The 19,143-nt window shown below is 42.5% G+C and overlaps 1 protein-coding gene across 6 annotated transcripts in view; it reads left to right on the top strand.

Moving 5' to 3' along the window:
• The window catches only part of LOC120989401 (colorectal mutant cancer protein-like), a 167,863-nt gene that overhangs the window by 105,514 nt on the left and 43,206 nt on the right, over positions 1–19,143 (top strand). For all 6 annotated transcript variants that reach the window (XR_005776261.1, XM_040417475.1, XM_040417477.1 and 3 more), the window contains one exon: positions 18,125–18,292. Coding sequence is in view for 5 of the 6 variants with exons in the window: in XM_040417475.1 (XP_040273409.1) it covers positions 18,125–18,292 (168 nt within the window). In the remaining variant the exon portion in view is untranslated. The remainder of the gene's footprint in view (positions 1–18,124; positions 18,293–19,143) is intronic.

The raw sequence follows: 19,143 nt of genomic DNA, 5'->3' as shown, positions 1-19,143 counted from the left end.
CATGCAATCTACCAATTAACGATAATATAAAAAGGACATTTGGTCATCACTGTCTGTACCACTGAGGAAGGGGCGCTTATACCCCAAAACGCGTATGGTAAACAGACAGTGAGGGACGGCAAAAGGAAGAGACTTATATCTACAACTGGACGCAAAACAAATTTGAAAACCCCGCCTGGAATTGGTAGATCACCTGACCATCCAGCAAACCACGTGGGACGCCACAAGTAGGTCCTGGAAGGCCAAAGCGGCAAGTTTGCTGCAAACTAATATCCAGGAACACGGGGGATCTCTACAGATAGACCTGATTCACAGGTCCTTGCAGCTCACAATAGAGCGCTACACTGCAAATTCTTCGGAGTACAAGCGGTCCATAGGAGCAGTAAAGTACCTTGCGAACATTATAATTAATATCGACTCTTTACCTTTGTGTGACGTATAGTCACTATGCAAATTTCTGATGATCACTACATATGCCTCTGAACTCAAACTGCTGAGGACAATTGATAATAGTTAGGCTCACCAGGGCCTCAGAGACTCAGTGCCATTCAAGTAGTTTTAGTAACATGATATTTTAGTATGTATTGTTTTCACTTTTACTGTATTGTTTTATGCAACATGTAATATTTTAAAGTGTGATATACGTAAATAATTTTCAGACATAATTTTATCCTATTCTGTCTATTTGATTGCCTGATATTGAGTGACGCCCAACCCTATTTAGATGTTAGTTCATGCAGTACAACTGACACCAAAGAAATCCCAGTTTCTTCCATAATTGTTATTCTATGTACTCTAACACAGAGCAGCACTACAAAGGTCATACAAATAGCAGTTTTAATAGATTTACATGGTTCAAAAGTGGTAAAAGCTCATCTGTAAAAATAAAAGTGGCACACTTTGACTCAGGTTTTTGGCCTTGATATGCCCCAGAAGTATTACATATTCATGTGCCATGAACTCTTGTCCAAAAAATAAATAATGAACATTTATGAAGTATGCCCTAATAAGGTCAGTGATGCCGACTGTAGTTTCTGTTCCAAGCTTAATACCCTTTCTGACCTCATCCTTGTGATTTTATTGCTGTTTGCACACCAAGGTTCCAGGTTGCTATTGCATCAGTTATTTCCTTGTGGCTTTCTTGTGCAATTCAGATTCCAGCAATATCTAGTATTGTTTATGTAGCTTTATTTAATGTCTTACTACTCCATTTCTGGATGTGTAGTGATTCAGTAGATTCTATAGCTTTTTAACTACCTATTCACTGTGGTTATTACATTTACATACTTACCAATGGTTCAGTTGGTAAAATCGAGGTATCTAAGTGGGAATGCCCAATCGGGAACACCCACTTATGAGAAGAGTTTGCATTAGCCCTACCCATTTTTGGCCCGGGACAGCACAAATTTGCCAGGACTGTCTCTAAAAATCAGGGACAGTCCACCAAATTTGGGATAGTTGGCAACTATGCATTTAATGCTACAGTTAGAACTGAGGAATTACATAATTACATTGGCATAAGATAAAATATACAAGTAGTTGCACAAATACAGGAAAACTTTCCTTGAAATTTTGTTTTAGGGACTTCCAGGGGTGGAGTATCAAATATGGTCGCATTTTAACAGTGCTTCTCCAACAACATACAAGATCTGCCTTGCATCGTTCCCATCTCTGCGTTTAGCATCCCCTGTCTATCACTATTTACACAAGCAAGGATTGGTTAACAGAGAGCCTGAAATGTCCTACTTCCCCGGTGTCTGAGATGCTAATACAAAAGCTGAATTGGAGTCATACCTGCATCTGTCGTTGAGGTCTGCCATAGATTCTGGTGGCTCTTTTGTACATTGCACAGTGAAGAAGAGTGTAAGTGGAAGGAGAGAGTGCAGAGCTGCCTGTACAGCTGCTGCCCGTCAACTACAGTGCCTGGTAACATCATAGGGCCATCCGATAAGAGTGAAGAGACAAGACCTGACCTGCACCTACCGCCATTTTGAGACTGATCTGCCACAAATGCGGTATGCAAGACCTTGCAGGGGAATTATGCGTGAGGTCACGGTGTAAGCCAGGGATTATCAACCTCCGGCACTCCAGGTGTTGTGAAACTACATCTCCCATCATGCACACATGTTTGGCTGTTCTCTGACCTCCCACAGAATTGAAGGGAGAATGCTGGGAGTTGTAGTTTCACAACAGCTGGAGTGCCAAAGGTTGCTAATCCCTGGTGTAGGCAATAGGTGGGCCGAGGTAAATACAGTTCTGATTACTCATGGTTATGTCGTCCCTGGGCAGGCTCTCATAAGTGAAAAGGAGAACGGCACAAGGATTCTCTGGGTCACACTCTGGTGTAAGGGACACTGGCAGATGGTGGTTTGAGGTGCCCTTGATGGTCTGTATTAATGTGCCAGTGGCAAGGTCCCTTGTAGTCGTGACGCCAGTACCTTTTGTATGGAGTTACAACCATTTACTATAGTGTTAATTGAGGAACTTGAGACTGAGGTGAGCAAGATGAAATTCAAGGTGAAACTTTACTGAAGATGACTTCTGCTAAAAGTACATCCAATGCATTAAGACAGTCTCTTGATACAATCCGGCATTAAGCACAATCTCCCATACATATGGGGAAAGGGAAATGCAAATCCTCAATGAAATACAGGCTCTTGTAATACATAAGAAAGCTACTGCTCAGACTAGGCTTGTAATAATATGAAAATCTTACACTAGTCAAAACTCCGGCCTGATCCTAATCCTTGATTAAAGGTACTTTTCTGAATCCTGAAACTTCTATTCCAATGTTGTTCTGACAGTTGGCCTAACTGTCCTCAGGATTTGAACTGGAGGTGTGGATGCTTCATGCTGTCTCCTACACCTACTACAAAGGTGTCTAATAAGTCCTCAGGTAATGACTATCTTGCTAATCCTTTGTCTTGCATAAACGTGATAATTCCTTAAATACTCGGCTGCATGCAGTTTAGACATTGGTCACCCTGGAAGAGCGATCTATAGGAGTGGATTGCTCACCTCTAGGTAGGATAATTGCAGGCCTTAACCCTGGGCTGTGGAGCCGACAGGGACAGAGTAGAGAGGCTAGGAATATACCTCCCTCCAGGTATTCAGCTACATCGCTGTTGCTTTCTGCGTAGGCTCATGAGAGAATTGCTTTGAACTAAACTCTCAATTGGATTGACCTGAGCTCATCTGAACTGGTTTGGATTGACCTCAACCAGCCAACTGAATTCAACTGCCTAACTTAGGTCTGAGGTCCGGCATGACCCCCAATGCAAATCAATGGGGATGGATCCGTTTTCTCTGACACAATAGAAGACGGATCCGTCACCTATTGACTTTCAATGGAGTTCATAACGGATCCGTCTTGGCTATGCTAAAGATAATACAACCGGATCCGTTCATAATGGATGCAGACGGTTGCATTATCAATAATGGAAGCGTTTTTGCTGAACCCTGCCGGATAAGGCAAAAACGTTAGTGTGAAAATAGCCTAAGCCTGTTCTATATAATACCGCCTGCATACTACATTGCAACTGTTGACACAGGTGTTTAATAGTTCAGACCAATACTGTTGACCCAGAGCCCATGTGACCAGATAATCTTTTCCAACTACTTCTCTGCAATGCCTACAATGATCAAACAAATAAAAATAACATCCAAAAGGTCACAATCAAATCTCAATTTCAGGAACTCCTTCATAAAGACAATATTACTAAGCCTCATCTGTCTCCTTCTTCCAGTCCTTCGGCATCACCTAACCCAGGAACAAATCAGGCCATTGAAGTGGCCCAAGAGGTTTCAAACATATTAGTGCTGCTCTTCGATAAATGCCTGGAAATTATTCAAACTTCTATTAATACTGTGTTATCGCAACTTATGGCTCAAGCACAAAAGACTTCTGATCTGTAAAGTAGAACCCAAATGACCAAAACAACTCTTGACTGCTTAGAAGCTGCTACATAAAAAGACAATGCTTGTACTACTTGTGCGGTTTCAGAAAAACTAGATGAACTAGAGAACAGTGAAAGGCTACTTTTACACCAGCGTTAATATTTTCTGGTATTGAGATCTGTCATAGGGTCTCAATACCGGAAAGAAACGATTTGTCATCATTCATTGTCAATGGGGACAAAACGTAACTGAACTGAGTGCTCCAAAATGCATTCTGTTCTGTTTCGTTGTGTTCCCGTACCGGAAAGCAAACCGCAGCATGCTGTGGTTTTCTTTCCTTCGTGGGACACAATAGAAAACGGATCCGTCCCCCATTGACTTTCAGTGGAGTTCATGACGGATCTGTCTTGGCTATGTTAAAGATAATACAACCGGATCCGTTCATAACGGATGCAGACGGTTGTATTATCAGTAACGGAAGCGTTTTTGCTGAACCCTGCAGGATCCAGCAAAAACGCTAGTGTGAAAGTAGCCAAAGACGGAACAATTTACACTTTACTATCTCTCAAGATCTCCTTACAAGCTATCTTATCATCAACGATGTACGAGAAACCCTGGAAATAAATTCAACCTTGTATAGAAAGAGTACACCGCATCGGTCTCCCAAGAGACGTCACAAGAGCTAGAAAGCATCCAGTCATAGCACTTTATTATAACACGACAATTAAAGAGCAAGTCTTGCGGGCATACAAACAGGTTCTCTTTTTAATGATGGGTGGCCATTATCTAGTTGTAGATGCACACATCTTTTTAACAGACTGTACGAACACCATCTCCATATCATCTCTGATCGATTCACAGATGCCCTTACAATATTGCTTCTGATACCAGAAGAACTAACTTTAAGCCAATCATATCGTCACATCTCCATGTTAAACCAAGATTACAAATTACTTCAATGCATTTTCCCATCCATTATCAATTCACATCAACTAGGTTCCATTACCAACCGTTATTCTATCAAAATTATAACAACAGTCATAGCCACAATAGCAGCAAAATATTTGGCTCACACACCGTGTATGCTACTTAGCCTTGATGCTGAAATGCCGTTCAACAATGTCTCTTGACCATTTTACTGACCGCTGTACAAGAAGAGGGGATTTGGCCACATTTTTCTTCATTTTTTTAACACTCATACAAGGTCATTCCCACACTGCTGTCAGGGCCGGATTAAGAGCGTCATGGCTTTGTGCAGAAAATTTTAATGGGCCTTTTTATAGAAAATGAAAACGCAACGCAGAGCAACTTTTTATAGCACAAATAAAGTGTGAATTTACGCAAAATTACACATGTGAAAATACGCATGCATAAAGTTTGAAGTGTGAACAGGTCTGCGTAATCCCATTCAAGTCTATTGGACTAAAGTTCATGCGTAATTTTTAAGCAGATTCAGGGGCGTAGCTAAAGGCTCATAGGCCCCGGTGCAAGAGTTCAGCTTGGGCCCCCCTTCCCTCAGTGCTTTGTAGCCAGGGGCAGGGAAGTGCATAGCGTTTCTGCTGCCTGAGGCAAAAATTGAAATGGCACACTACCCCCCCTCCCCATAACAAATTTTTGACCTTATCCCTTCCCTCCAGCCAGAGGTGTAACTTGACCAGCATGCACTTTCTATAATACCAGTGTCTTTTTATGCACCTCAAGGGTCTTTGGGCCCCTCAGGCTCCTGGACCCGGTAGCGACTGCTACCTCTGCACCCCCTATAGCTACGCCCCTGAGCAGATTTACGCACAGGTTTGCGTGTGAAAAATCTGCTGTGTGAACTTAGCCTAAGTGTACATCTCTGGCCACAGTTTAAATATACAGCCATCTATATAGATGGCTGTATTATGTATAGCCACCCCCCAAGGAGTTAACTAGTGCTGCTGGATATGTCATTCAGGAGCATGAAAAAGCTATTCACGTCTAGCTTTTCCATGCTCCTGAATGGCATATGTGTTTATAAAAGCTAATCTATTATAAGCAGATATGCCATTGAGGAGCTTGGAAATGGTAAATTGGAAATTTTTCCATTTCGCCATTTGGCGTGTGGAAAAAATATTTTTATATTTTAATGGTATGGACTTTTCGCATGCGGCGATGCCCATGATGTTTATTTTTTATTGTTATTTTTGTTTACATTTTGGGGAAAGGGGGGGGGTTCATTAGAATTTGTATATTTTTAATTTTTTAAAAATTTTTGACACTTTTTTTTTACAGTTCCCATAGGAAACTATAACAAGCAATCGTTAGACAGGGCTCCACAGAAACTAATATGCAGCAGCCTCCTGTCACACAGGAGGACAGGGGGGAGCCGGAGCACACCTGGAAGCGCATGCTTCCAGTTTTTTCGGGCAGCCAGATGCCGCACATTTTGACCACAGTATCTGCAGGGTTAAAAGTCCGCCAGTCGCGAACATTAGTGTTGGGTGTCTGCTGTTTAAAATGTAAATTTGCTGTTAGCAGTCAGGAAAGGGTTAATTTACCATGTCTTATATTCAGAGCTGTGGTTTGCTGCGCTTTCTGCAGTTTCTGATCTCCGCGATCAGAAACTTTAGTATTCCTAAAATATATATGTTTCACCCCCCCTGCACCCATGAATGATATTATGGCGGCGGGTGGTGCAGGGGGGGTGTTGCGGGCGGTGCGGGAGGCGGGCGGTGCAGCAGGCGGGATCGCGATCCCCCGCCCGCCTCCCCTTGAATAATCGTTGGTGGCCAGTGGGTATACCAGGGTGTCAGCACATTGCTGACACCCTGGTATAAACGGCTGACATCTGTGATGCGATGTCAGCCGTTTAACCCTTTCCATACCGCGGTCCGTACGGACCGCTGTATGGAAAAAGTTAACAGCTCAGGGAGCTCCCTCCCTCTCCCATCGGGGGGCTGCTGTGCCTTTGCAGCCCCTCGATGGAGAGGGAGAGAGCCCCCAGACAGCCCCCCTCCTTACCCTTCCCCGTCTGCGCAGTTCTGGCCACTACTGAGCAGACGGGGAAGGTTCCCATGGCAACAGGACGCCGTCTCAGGCATCCTGCTGTCCATGGTGCTGAACAGATCTGTGCTAAAGGCATAGATCTGTTCAGACAAAGTGTAAGTAAAATACAGTACAAAACACTATATAGTGTACTGTACTGTAATATACAGACATCAGAACCACTGGATCTTCAAGAACCAAGTGGGTCTGGGTAAAAAAAAAAGTGAAAAAAAAAAGTGAAAATAAAGTAAAAATCAAAAAAACACATTTATCACTGATTAAAAATGAAAAAAATCAAATTCCCTACACATGTTTGGTATCGCCGCGTCCGTAACGACCTGATCTATAAACCGGTCATGTTACTTTACCCGAACGGTGAACGCCATAAAAATAAAAAATAAAAAACTATGATGAAATTGAAATTTTGCCCACCTTACTTCCCAAAAAAGGTAATAAAAGTGATCAAAAAAATCGCATGCACGCCAAAATTGTAACAATCAAACCATCATCTCATCCCGCAAAAATCATACCCTACCCAAGATAATCGCCCAAAAACTGAAAAAAATATGGCTCTTAGACTATGGAAACACTAAAACATGATTTTTTTTGTTTCAAAAATGAAATCATTGTGTAAAACTTACATAAATAAAAAAAAAGTATACATATTAGGTATCACCCGCGTCCGTATCGACCGGCTCTATAAAAACATCACATGACCTAACCCCTCAGGTGACCACCGTAAAAAAATAAAAATAAAAACGGTGTAAAAAAAGCTATTTTTTGTCATCTTACATCACAAAAAGTGTAATAGCACGCAATCAAAAAGTCATATGCACCCCAAAATAGTGCCAATCAAACCGTCATCTCATCCAGCAAAAAATGAGACCCTACTTAAGATAATAGCCCAAAAACTGAAAAAACTATGGCTCTTAGACTATGGAGACACTAAAACTTTTTTTTGTTTTAAAAAAGGAAATCATTGTGTAAAACTTACATAAATAAAAAAAATTGTATACATATTAGGTATCGCCGCGTCCGTGACAACCTGCTCTATAAAATTACCACATGATCTAACCTGTCAGATGAATGTTGTAAATAACAAAAAAAAAACGGTGCCAAAAAAGCAATTTCTTGTTACCTTGCCGCACAAAAAGTGTAATATAGAGCAACCAAAAATCATATGTACCCTAAACTAGTATCAACAAAACTGCCACCCTATCCCGTAGTTTCTAAAATGGGGTCACTTTTTTGGAGTTTCTACTCTAGGGGTGCATCAGGGGGGCTTCAAATGGGACATGGTGTAAATAAACCAGTCCAGCAAAATCTGCCTTCCAAAAACCGTATGGCATTTCCTTTTCCTTCTGCCGCCTGCCGTGTGCCCGTACAGCAGTTTACGACCACATATGGGGGTGTTTCTGTAAACTACAGAATCAGGGCCATAAATAATGAGTTTTGTTTGGCCTGTTAACCCCTTGCTTTGTAACTGGAAAAAAAAATATTAAATGGAAATCTGACAAAAAAGTGAAATTTTGAAATTCTATCTCTATTTTTCATTAAATCTTGTGCAACACCTAAAGGGTTTAACAAAGTTTTTAAAAATCAGTTTTGAATACCTTGAGGGGTGTAGTTTTCTTAGATGGGTCACTTTTATGGAGTTTCTACTCTAGGGGTGCATCAGGGGGGCTTCAAATGGGACATGGTGTCAAAAAACCAGTCCAGCAAAACCTGCCTTCCAAAAACCAAACGGCACACCTTTCACTCTACGCCCTGCTGTGTGGCCGTACAGTAGTTTACGGCCACATATGGGGTGTTTCTGTAAACTGCAGAGTCAGGGCAATAAAGATACAGTCTTGTTTGGCTGTTAACCCTTGCTTTGTTAGTGGAAAAAATTGGTTAACCACCTCCGGACCGCCTAACGCAGGATCGCGTTCCGGAGGTGGCAGCGCTGCGCACAGTCACGCATATATGCGTCATCTCGCGAGACGCGAGACTTCCTGTGAACGCGCGCACACAGGCGCGCGCGCTCACAGGAACGGAAGGTAAGAGAGTTGATCTCCAGCCTGCCAGCGGCGATCGTTCGCTGGCAGGCTGGAGATGTGTTTTTTTTAACCCCTAACAGGTATATTAGGCGCTGTTTTGATAACAGCGTCTAATATACCTGCTACCTGGTCCTCTGGTGGTCCCCTTTGTTTGGATCGGCCACCAGAGGACACAGGTAGATCAGTAAAGTAGCACCAAGCACCACTACACTACACTACACCCCCCCCCCCCGTCACTTATTAACCCCTTATTAGCCCCTGATCACCCCATATAGACTCCCTGATCACCCCCCCTGTCATTGATTACCCCCTGTCATTGATCAACCCCCTGTAAAGCTCCATTCAGACGTCCGCATGATTTTTACGGATCCACTGATAGATGGATCGGATCCGCAAAACGCATCCGGACGTCTGAATGAAGCCTTACAGGGGCGTGATCAATGACTGTGGTGATCACCCCATATAGACTCCCTGATCACCCCCCTGTCATTGATTACCCCCCTGTCATTGATACCCCCCTGTAAAGCTCCATTCAGACGTCCGCATGATTTTACGGATCCACTGATAGATGGATCGGATCCGCAAAACGCATCCGGACGTCTGAATGAAGCCTCACAGGGGCATGATTCAATGACTGTGGTGATCACCCCCATATAGACTCCCTGATCACCCCCCTGTAAAGCTCCATTCAGATGTCCGCATGATTTTTACGGATGCACTGATAGATGGATCGGATCCGCAAAACGCATCCGGACGTCTGAATGAAGCCTTACAGGGGCATGATCAATGGACTGTGGTGATCACCCCCTGTCATTGATTACCCCCCTGTAAAACTCCATTCAGATGTCCGCATGATTTTTACGGATGCACTGATAGATGGATCGGATCCGCAAAACGCATCGGACGTCTGAATGAAGCCTTACAGGGGCGTGATCAATGACTGTGGTTATCACCCCATATAGACTCCCTGATCACCCCCCCTGTCATTGATTACACCCCTGTCATTGATCAACCCCCTGTAAAGCTCCATTCAGATGTCCGCATGATTTTTACGGATGCACTGATAGAAGGATCGGATCCGCAAAACGCATCCGGACGTCTGAATGAAGCCTTACAGGGGCGTGATCAATGACTGTGGTGATCACCCCATATAGACTCCCTGATCACCCCCCTGTCATTGATTACCCCCCTGTCATTGATTACCCCCCTGTAAAGCTCCATTCAGACGTCCGCATGATTTTTACGGATCCACTGATAGATGGATCGGATCCGCAAAACGCATCCGGACGTCTGAATGAAGCAATTACAGGGGCGTGATCAATGACTGTGGTGATCACCCCATATAGACTCCCTGATCACCCCCCTGTCATTGATTACCCCCCCTGTAAAGCTCCATTCAGACGTCCGCATGATTTTTACGGATCCACTGATAGATGGATCGGATCCGCAAACGCATACGGGCGTCTGAATGAAGCCTTACAGGGGCGTGATCAATGACTGTGGTTATCACCCCATATAGACTCCCTGATCACCCCCCTGTCATGATTACACCCCTGTCATTGATCAACCCCCTGTAAAGCTCCATTCAGATGTCTGCATGATTTTTACGGATGCACTGATAGATGGATCGGATCCGCAAAACGCATCCGGACGTCTGAATGAAGCCTTACAGGGGCGTGATCAATGACTGTGGTGATCACCCCATATAGACTCCCTGATCACCCTCCTGTCATTGATTACCCCCCTGTAAAGCTCCATTCAGACGTCCGCATGATTTTTACGGATCCACTGATAGATGGATCGGATCCGCAAAACGCATCCGGACGTCTGAATGAAGCCTTACAGGGGCGTGATCAATGACTGTGGTGATCACCCCATATAGACTCCCTGATCACCCCCGTCATTGATTACCCCCCTGTAAAGCTCCATTCAGACGTCCGCATGATTTTTCACGGATCCACTGATAGATGGATCGGATCCGCAAAACGCATCCGGACGTCTGAATGAAGCCTTACAGGGGCGTGATCAATGACTGTGGTGATCACCCCATATAGACTCCCTGATCACCCCCCTGTCATTGATTACCCCCCTGTAAAGCTCCATTCAGACGTCCGCATGATTTTTACGGATCCACTGATAGATGGATCGGATCCGCAAAACGCATCCGGGCGTCTGAATGAAGCCTTACAGGGGCGTGATCAATGACTGTGGTGATCACCCCATATAGACCTCCCTGATCACCCCCCTGTCATTGATTACCCCCCCTGTCATTGATTACCCCCCTGTAAAGCTCCATTCAGATGTCCGCATGATTTTTACGGATGCACTGATAGATGGATCGGATCCGCAAAACGCATCCGGACGTCTGAATGAAGCCTTACAGGGGCATGATCAATGACTGTGGTTATCACCCCATATAGACTCCCTGATCACCCCCCTGTCATTGATTACCCCCCTGTAAAGCTCCATTCAGATGTCCGCATGATTTTTACGGATGCACTGATAGATGGATCGGATCCGCAGAACGCATACGGACGTCTGAATGAAGCCTTACACGGGCGTGATCAATGACTGTGGTTATCACCCCATATAGACTCCCTGATCACCCCCCTGTCATTGATCACCCCCCCTGTCATTGATCAACCCCCTGTCATTGATCACCCCCCCTGTCATTGATCACCCTCTGTAAGGCTCCATTCAGACATTTTTTTGGCCCAAGTTAGCGGAATTATTATTTTTTTTTCTTACAAAGTCTCATATTCCACTAACTTGTGTCAAAAAATAAAATCTCACATGAACTCACCATACCCCTCACGGAATCCAAATGCGTAAAAATTTTTAGACATTTACACTGCGTGCAGAATTATTAGGCAAATGAGTATTTTGACCACATCATCCTCTTTATGCATGTTGTCTTACTCCAAGCTGTATAGGCTCGAAAGCCTACTACCAATTAAGCATATTAGGTGATGTGCATCTCTGTAATGAGAAGGGGTGTGGTCTAATGACATTAACACCCTATATTAGGTGTGCATAATTATATGGCAACTTCCTTTCCTTTGGCAAAATGGGTCAAAAGAAGGACTTGACAGGCTCAGAAAAGTCAAAAATAGTGAGATATCTTGAAGAGGGATGCAGCACTCTTAAAATTACAAAGCTTCTGAAGCGTGATCATCGAACAATCAAGCGTTTCATTCAAAATAGTCAACAGGGTCGCAAGAAGCGTGTGGAAAAAACCAAGGCGCAAAATAACTGCCCATGAACTGAGAAAAGTCAAGCGTGCAGCTGCCAAGATGCCACTTGCCACCAGTTTGGCCATATTTCAGAGCTGCAACATCACTGGAGTGCCCAAAAGCACAAGGTGTGCAATACTCAGAGACATGGCCAAGGTAAGAAAGGCTGAAAGACGACCACCACTGAACAAGACACACAAGCTGAAACGTCAAGACTGGGCCAAGAAATATCTCAAGACTGATTTTTCTAAGGTTTTATGGACTGATGAAATGAGAGTGAGTCTTGATGGGCCAGATGGATGGGCCCGTGGCTGGATTGGTAAAGGGCAGAGAGCTCCAGTCCGACTCAGACGCCAGCAAGGTGGAGGTGGAGTACTGGTTTGGGCTGGTATCATCAAAGATGAGCTTGTGGGGCCTTTTCGGGTTGAGGATGGAGTCAAGCTCAACTCCCAGTCCTACTGCCAGTTTCTGGAAGACACCTTCTTCAAGCAGTGGTACAGGAAGAAGTCTGCATCCTTCAAGAAAAACATGATTTTCATGCAGGACAATGCTCCATCACACGCGTCCAAGTACTCCACAGGGTGGCTGGCAAGAAAGGGTATAAAAGAAGAAAATCTAATGACATGGCCTCCTTGTTCACCTGATCTGAACCCCATTGAGAACCTGTGGTCCATCATCAAATGTGAGATTTACAAGGAGGGAAAACAGTACACCTCTCTGAACAGTTGTCTGGGAGGCTGTGGTTGCTGCTGCACGCAATGTTGATGGTGAACAGATCAAAACACTGACAGAATCCATGGATGGCAGGCTTTTGAGTGTCCTTGCAAAGAAAGGTGGCTATATTGGTCACTGATTTGTTTTTTGTTTTGTTTTTGAATGTCAGAAATGTATATTTGTGAATGTTGAGATGTTATATTGGTTTCACTGGTAAAAAGAAATAATTGAAATGGGTATATATTTGTTTTTTGTTAAGTTGCCTAATAATTATGCACAGTAATAGTCACCTGCACACACAGAAACAACTTGCCTAATAATTCTGCACTCCCTGTATATTCCAGACTTCTTCTCACGCTTTAGGGCCCCTAGAATGCCAGGGCAGTATAAATACCCCACATGTGACCCCATTTCGGAAAGAAGACACCCCCAGGTATTCCGTGAGGGGCATATTGAGTCCATGAAAGATTGAAATTTTTGTCCCAAGTTAGCGGAACGGGAGACTTTGTGAGAAAAAAATTAAAAATATCAATTTCCGCTAACTTGTGCCAAAAATTTTTTTTTTCTATGAACTCGCCATGCCCCTCATTGAATACCTTGGGGTGTCTTCTTTCCAAAATGGGGTCACATGTGGGGTATTTATACTGCCCTGGCATTCTAGGGGCCCCAAAGCGTGAGAAGAAGTCTGGGATCCAAATGTCTAAAAATGCCCTCCTAAAAGGAATTTGGGCACCTTTGCGCATCTAGGCTGCAAAAAAGTGTCACACATCTGGTATCGCCGTACTCAGGAGAAGTTGGGGAATGTGTTTTGGGGTGTCATTTTACATATACCCATGCTGGGTGAGAGAAATATCTTGGTCAAATGCCAACTTTGTATAAAAAAATGGGAAAAGTTGTCTTTTGCCAAGATATTTCTCTCACCCAGCAAGGGTATATGTAAAATGACACCCCAAAACACATTCCCCACCTTCTCTTGAATACGGCGATACCACATGTGTGACACTTTTTTGCAGCCTAGGTGGGCAAAGGGGCCCATATTCCAAAGAGCACCTTTAGGATTTCACAGGTCATTTACCTACTTACCACACATTAGGGCCCCTGGAAAATGCCAGGGCAGTATAACTACCCCACAAGTGACCCCATTTTGGAAAGAAGACACCCCAAGGTATTCCGTGAGGGGCATGGCGAGTTCCTAGAATTTTTTATTTTTTGTCACAAGTTAGTGGAAAATGCTGATTTTTTTTTTTTTTTTCATACAAAGTCTCATATTCCACTAACTTGTGACAAAAAATAAAAACTTCCATGAACTCACTATGCCCATCAGCGAATACCTTGGGGTCTCTTCTTTCCAAAATGGGGTCACTTGTGGAGTAGTTATACTGCCCTGGCATTCTAGGGGCCCAAATGTGTGGTAAGGAGTTTGAAATCAAATTCTGTAAAAAATGACCTGTGAAATCCGAAAGGTGCTCTTTGGAATATGGGCCCCTTTGCCCACCTAGGCTGCAAAAAAGTGTCACACATCTGGTATCTCCGTACTCAGGAGAAGTTGGGGAATGTGTTTTGGCGTGTCATTTTACATATACCCATGCTGGGTGAGAGAAATATCTTGGCAAAAGACAACTTTTCCCATTTTTTTATACAAAGTTGGCATTTGACCAAGATATTTATCTCACCCAGCATGGGTATATGTAAAAAGACACCCCAAAACACATTCCTCAACTTCTCCTGAATACAGAGATACCAGATGTGTGACACTTTTTTGCAGCCTAGGTGGGCAAAGGGGCCCATATTCCAAAGAGCACCTTTCGGATTTCACAGGTCATTTTTTACAGAATTTGATTTCAAACTCCTTACCACACATTTGGGCCCCTAGAATGCCAGGGCAGTATAACTACCCCACAAGTGACCCCATTTTGGAAAGAAGAGACCCCAAGGTATTCGCTGATGGGCATAGTGAGTTCATGGAAGTTTTTATTTTTTGTCACAAGTTAGTGGAATATGAGATTTGTATGAAAAAAAAAAAAAAAAAATCTGCATTTTCCACTAACTTGTGACAAAAAATAAAAAATTCTAGGAACTTGCCATGCCCCTCACGGAATACCTTGGGGTGTCTTCTTTCCAAAATGGGGTCACTTGTGGGGTAGTTATACTGCCCTGGCATTCTAGGGGCCCAAATGTGTGGTAAGGAGTTTGAAATCAAATTCTGTAAAAAATGACCTGTGAAATCCGAAAGGTGCTCTTTGGAATATGGGCCCCTTTGCCCACCTAGGCTGCAAAAAAGTGTCACACATCTGGTATCTCCGTACTCAGGAGAAGTTGGGGAATGTGTTTTGGGGTGTTATTTTACATATACCCATGCTGGGTGAGAGAATATCTTGGCAAAAGACAACTTTTCCCATTTTTTTTTATACAAAGTTGGCATTTGACCAAGATATTTATCTCACCCAGCATGGGTATATGTAAAAAGACACCCCAAAACACATTCCTCAACTTCTCCTGAGTACGGAGATACCAGATGTGTGACACTTTTTTGCAGCCTAGGTGGGCAAAGGGGCCCATATTCCAAAGAGCACCTTTCGGATTTCACAGGTCATTTTTTACAGAATTTGATTTTCAAACTCCTTACCACACATTTGGGCCCCTAGAATGCCAGGGCAGTATAACTACCCCACAAGTGACCCCATTTTGGAAAGAAGAGACCCCAAGGTATTTCGTGATGGGCATAGTGAGTTCATAGAAGTTTTTATTTTTTGTCACAAGTTAGTGGAATATGAGACTTTGTAAGAAAAGAAAAAAAAAAAGAAAAAATCATCATTTTCCGCTAACTTGTGACAAAAAATAAAAAGTTCTATGAACTCACTATGCCCATCAGCGAATACCTTAGGGTGTGTACTTTCCGAAATGGGGTCATTTGTGGGGTGTTTGTACTGTCTGGCCATTGTAGAACCTCAGGAAACATGACAGGTGCTCAGAAAGTCAGAGCTGCTTCAAAAAGCGGAAATTCACATTTTTGTACCATAGTTTGTAAACGCTATAACTTTTACCCAAACCATTTTTTTTTTACCAAAAAATTTTTTTTTTATCAAAGACATGTAGAACAATAAATTTAGAGCAAAATTTATATATGGATCTCGTTTTTTTTGCAAAATTTTATAACTGAAAGTGAAAAATGTCATTTTTTTGCAAAAAAATCGTTAAATTTCGATTAATAACAAAAAAAGTAAAAATGTCAGCAGCAATGAAATACCACCAAATGAAAGCTCTATTAGTGAGAAGAAAAGGAGGTAAAATTCATTTGGGTGGTAAGTTGCATGACCGAGCAATAAACGGTGAAAGTAGTGTAGGTCAGATGTGTAAAAAGTGGCCTGGTCTTTCAGGGTGTTTAAGCACTGGGGGCTGAGGTGGTTAAAATGGAAAATTAGGCAAAAAAATTAAATTCTCAAATTTCATCCCCATTTGCCAATAACTCTTGTGCAACACCTAAAGGGTTAACGAAGTTTGTAAAATCAGTTTTGAATACCTTGAGGGGTGTAGTTTATAGAATGGGGTGGTTTTGGGTGGTTTTTGGGTGGTTTCTATTATGTAAGCCTCGCAAAGTGACTTCAGAGCTGTAGTGGTCCCTAAAAATTGGGTTTTTGTAAATTTCGGAAAAATTTCAAGATTTGCTTCTAAACTTCTAAGCCTTGTAACATCCCCAAAAAATAAAATATCATTCCCAAAATAATTCAAATATGAAGTAGACATATGGGGAATGTAAAGTCATCACAATTTTTAGGGGTATTACTATGTATTACAGAAGTAGAGAAACTGAAACTTTGAAATTTGCAAATTTTTCAAAATTTTTGGTAAATTAGGTATTTTTTATGCAAAAAAAAAAAAATTTTTTGACTTCATTTTACCAGTGTCATGAAGTACAATATGTGACGAAAAAACAATCTCAGAATGGCCTGGATAAGTCAAAGCGTTTTAAAGTTATCACCACTTAAAGTGACACTGGTCAGATTTGCAAAAAATGGCCTGATCCTAAGGTGAAATAAGGCTGTGTACTAAAGGGGTTAATCATGCATCCTCCATAAAGGGTATTACAGAACCCCTCTAAATCAGTGGGTTCTGAAAAACCGTTGATACCAACTTTTTGCAGGATAGTTGAGGGAGAGTTGGGCAGGAATGGCCATTACATTACTGCTTTGTTGATTTAAAATGTATTCTCTTTTTTATTTGAGGTGTTGTATCCCCACCGAACTTCTTCCTTGGGGGTATGCCCAGACAATTATTTGGACCTGGATGGATAATACTCAGGTTGCGACTTAGGCTACTTTCACACTCGTGTTTGGTGCGGAACCGTCATGGATCTGCACAAACGCATCGGTTCGGATAATACAACCGCATGCATCCGTTCAGAACGGATCCGTTTGTATTATCTTTAACATAGCCAAAACGAATCCGTCTTGAACACCATTGAAATTCAACGGGGACGAATCCGTTTTCTATTATGCCATATTGTGTCAGTGACACACAATGTACGTCAATGGGGACGGATCCGTTTGGCTCAGTTTCGTCAGACGGACACCAAAAAGCTGCAAGCAGCTTTTGGTGTCCGCCTCCAAAGCGGAATGGAGGCGGAACGGAGCCAAACTGAGCCAAAATGATGCATTCTGGGTAGATCCTTATCCATTCAGAATGCATTAAGGGCAAAACTGATCCGTTTTGGACCGCTTGTGAGATCCCTGAACGGATCTCACAAACAGAAACCAAAACACCAGTGTGAAAGTAGCCTTAGTTCCCCTTAATATTTTTGTTGGACTTATATTCTCCATTCGGGCCACTATGAGTTACCTGGTTAGATTACCCTACATTCAGATGTGCTGGGGAGCAATAGGTGGCTCCCTGAGACATCTATATTAGAGCTTTTCTGAACATTTATAAAAAATATTCTGTAAATATATGTCTAATAAGCCCCAATGTTATGGATGATGTTCACAGGTGTATTCATGTACTTCATTCATTGTCCACTTTTCAAGAAGTGATTTAGTCAAGCTATTTCAATATGATTATGTCATCCACCATTCAAATTTAGAGCATAACTTTTTATGCTATTGACATCTTCCTCTTTCACAAGTTGTATGACGTAATTTTACAAGTGTGCTTTTTGTCAAGTCTGTTCAAAAAAGTCAATAAAAAGTTGCCTGGTTACTGCAGCTCTCCCCATTCACTTGTATTGGTGTATTTTAGAAGAAGCTGTCTGAACTGAAAGCCAGTCTGCAACTACTTCAGACAGAGAAACGTGCTTTGGAGTTACAATGGTTAACCCATGAAGAGCTTGAGAAAGCCCATATGCTTATCCGAGACTACCTGCAGATGGAACAAAATGAATGGACAAAGGAAGGATCTGGAAAACAGGTAATGCATGCCTCGCTTCTCTTTTTAATTGGTTTCTAAATTTTTTATCTAAATTTTTATAGAATTTTATAGAATGAATCAAAGTATATTAGCCACTTGACAACCACCCATAGACTATAAACATCCTGGGGGTCGGGATGTATCTCAGAGATTGGAGCTGCACGCTAAGGCCTCTTGCACATGACGTATGTATTTTGCGGTCCGCAAAAAATACGGATGACGTCCGTGTGCATTCCGTATTTTGCGGAACGGAATAGCTGGCCCCTAATAAAAACAGTACTATCCTTGTCCGTTATGCAGACAATAATAGGACAAGTTCTATCTTTTAGCGGAACAGATATACGGAAATACGGAAACGAAATGCACACGGAGTACCTTCTGCTTTTTTTTGCGGAACCATTGAAATGAATGGTTCTGCATACGGACCGCAAACAGAAACCGCAAAAAAACGGAACGGAAACGGAAATAAAATACGTTCGTATGCAAGAGGCCTAACTGTGCAGCTGCTGAGCAATGGGGCCCGCAGTCAGTAACCGTTCTTTTGTTTCCCTGCCTTCTAGATCACTATATACACAGGTCTGGCTCTATAAAAATATCACATGATCTTTCTCATCAGATGTAAAAAAACAAACAAAGACAAATAAAAACAAAACTAGACAGCTATTTTTTAGTCACCTCACCTCCCAAAAAACATAATATCAAACAATCAAAGAATCTTATGTACCCCAAAATAATACCAATAAAAATGTCACCTGATCCCGCAAAAAAACGAGCCCTCAATCAAGACCATAGCCAGAAAATTTTTAAATATGGCTCTATGAAAATGATAACACAAAAACATGATTTTTTTT

Source organism: Bufo bufo, chromosome 2, assembly GCF_905171765.1.
Source record: "Bufo bufo chromosome 2, aBufBuf1.1, whole genome shotgun sequence".
Lineage (NCBI taxonomy): Eukaryota > Metazoa > Chordata > Amphibia > Anura > Bufonidae > Bufo > Bufo bufo.
Note: the sequence above shows the minus strand (reverse complement) of the source record. Positions and strands in the feature narration are given on the sequence as shown.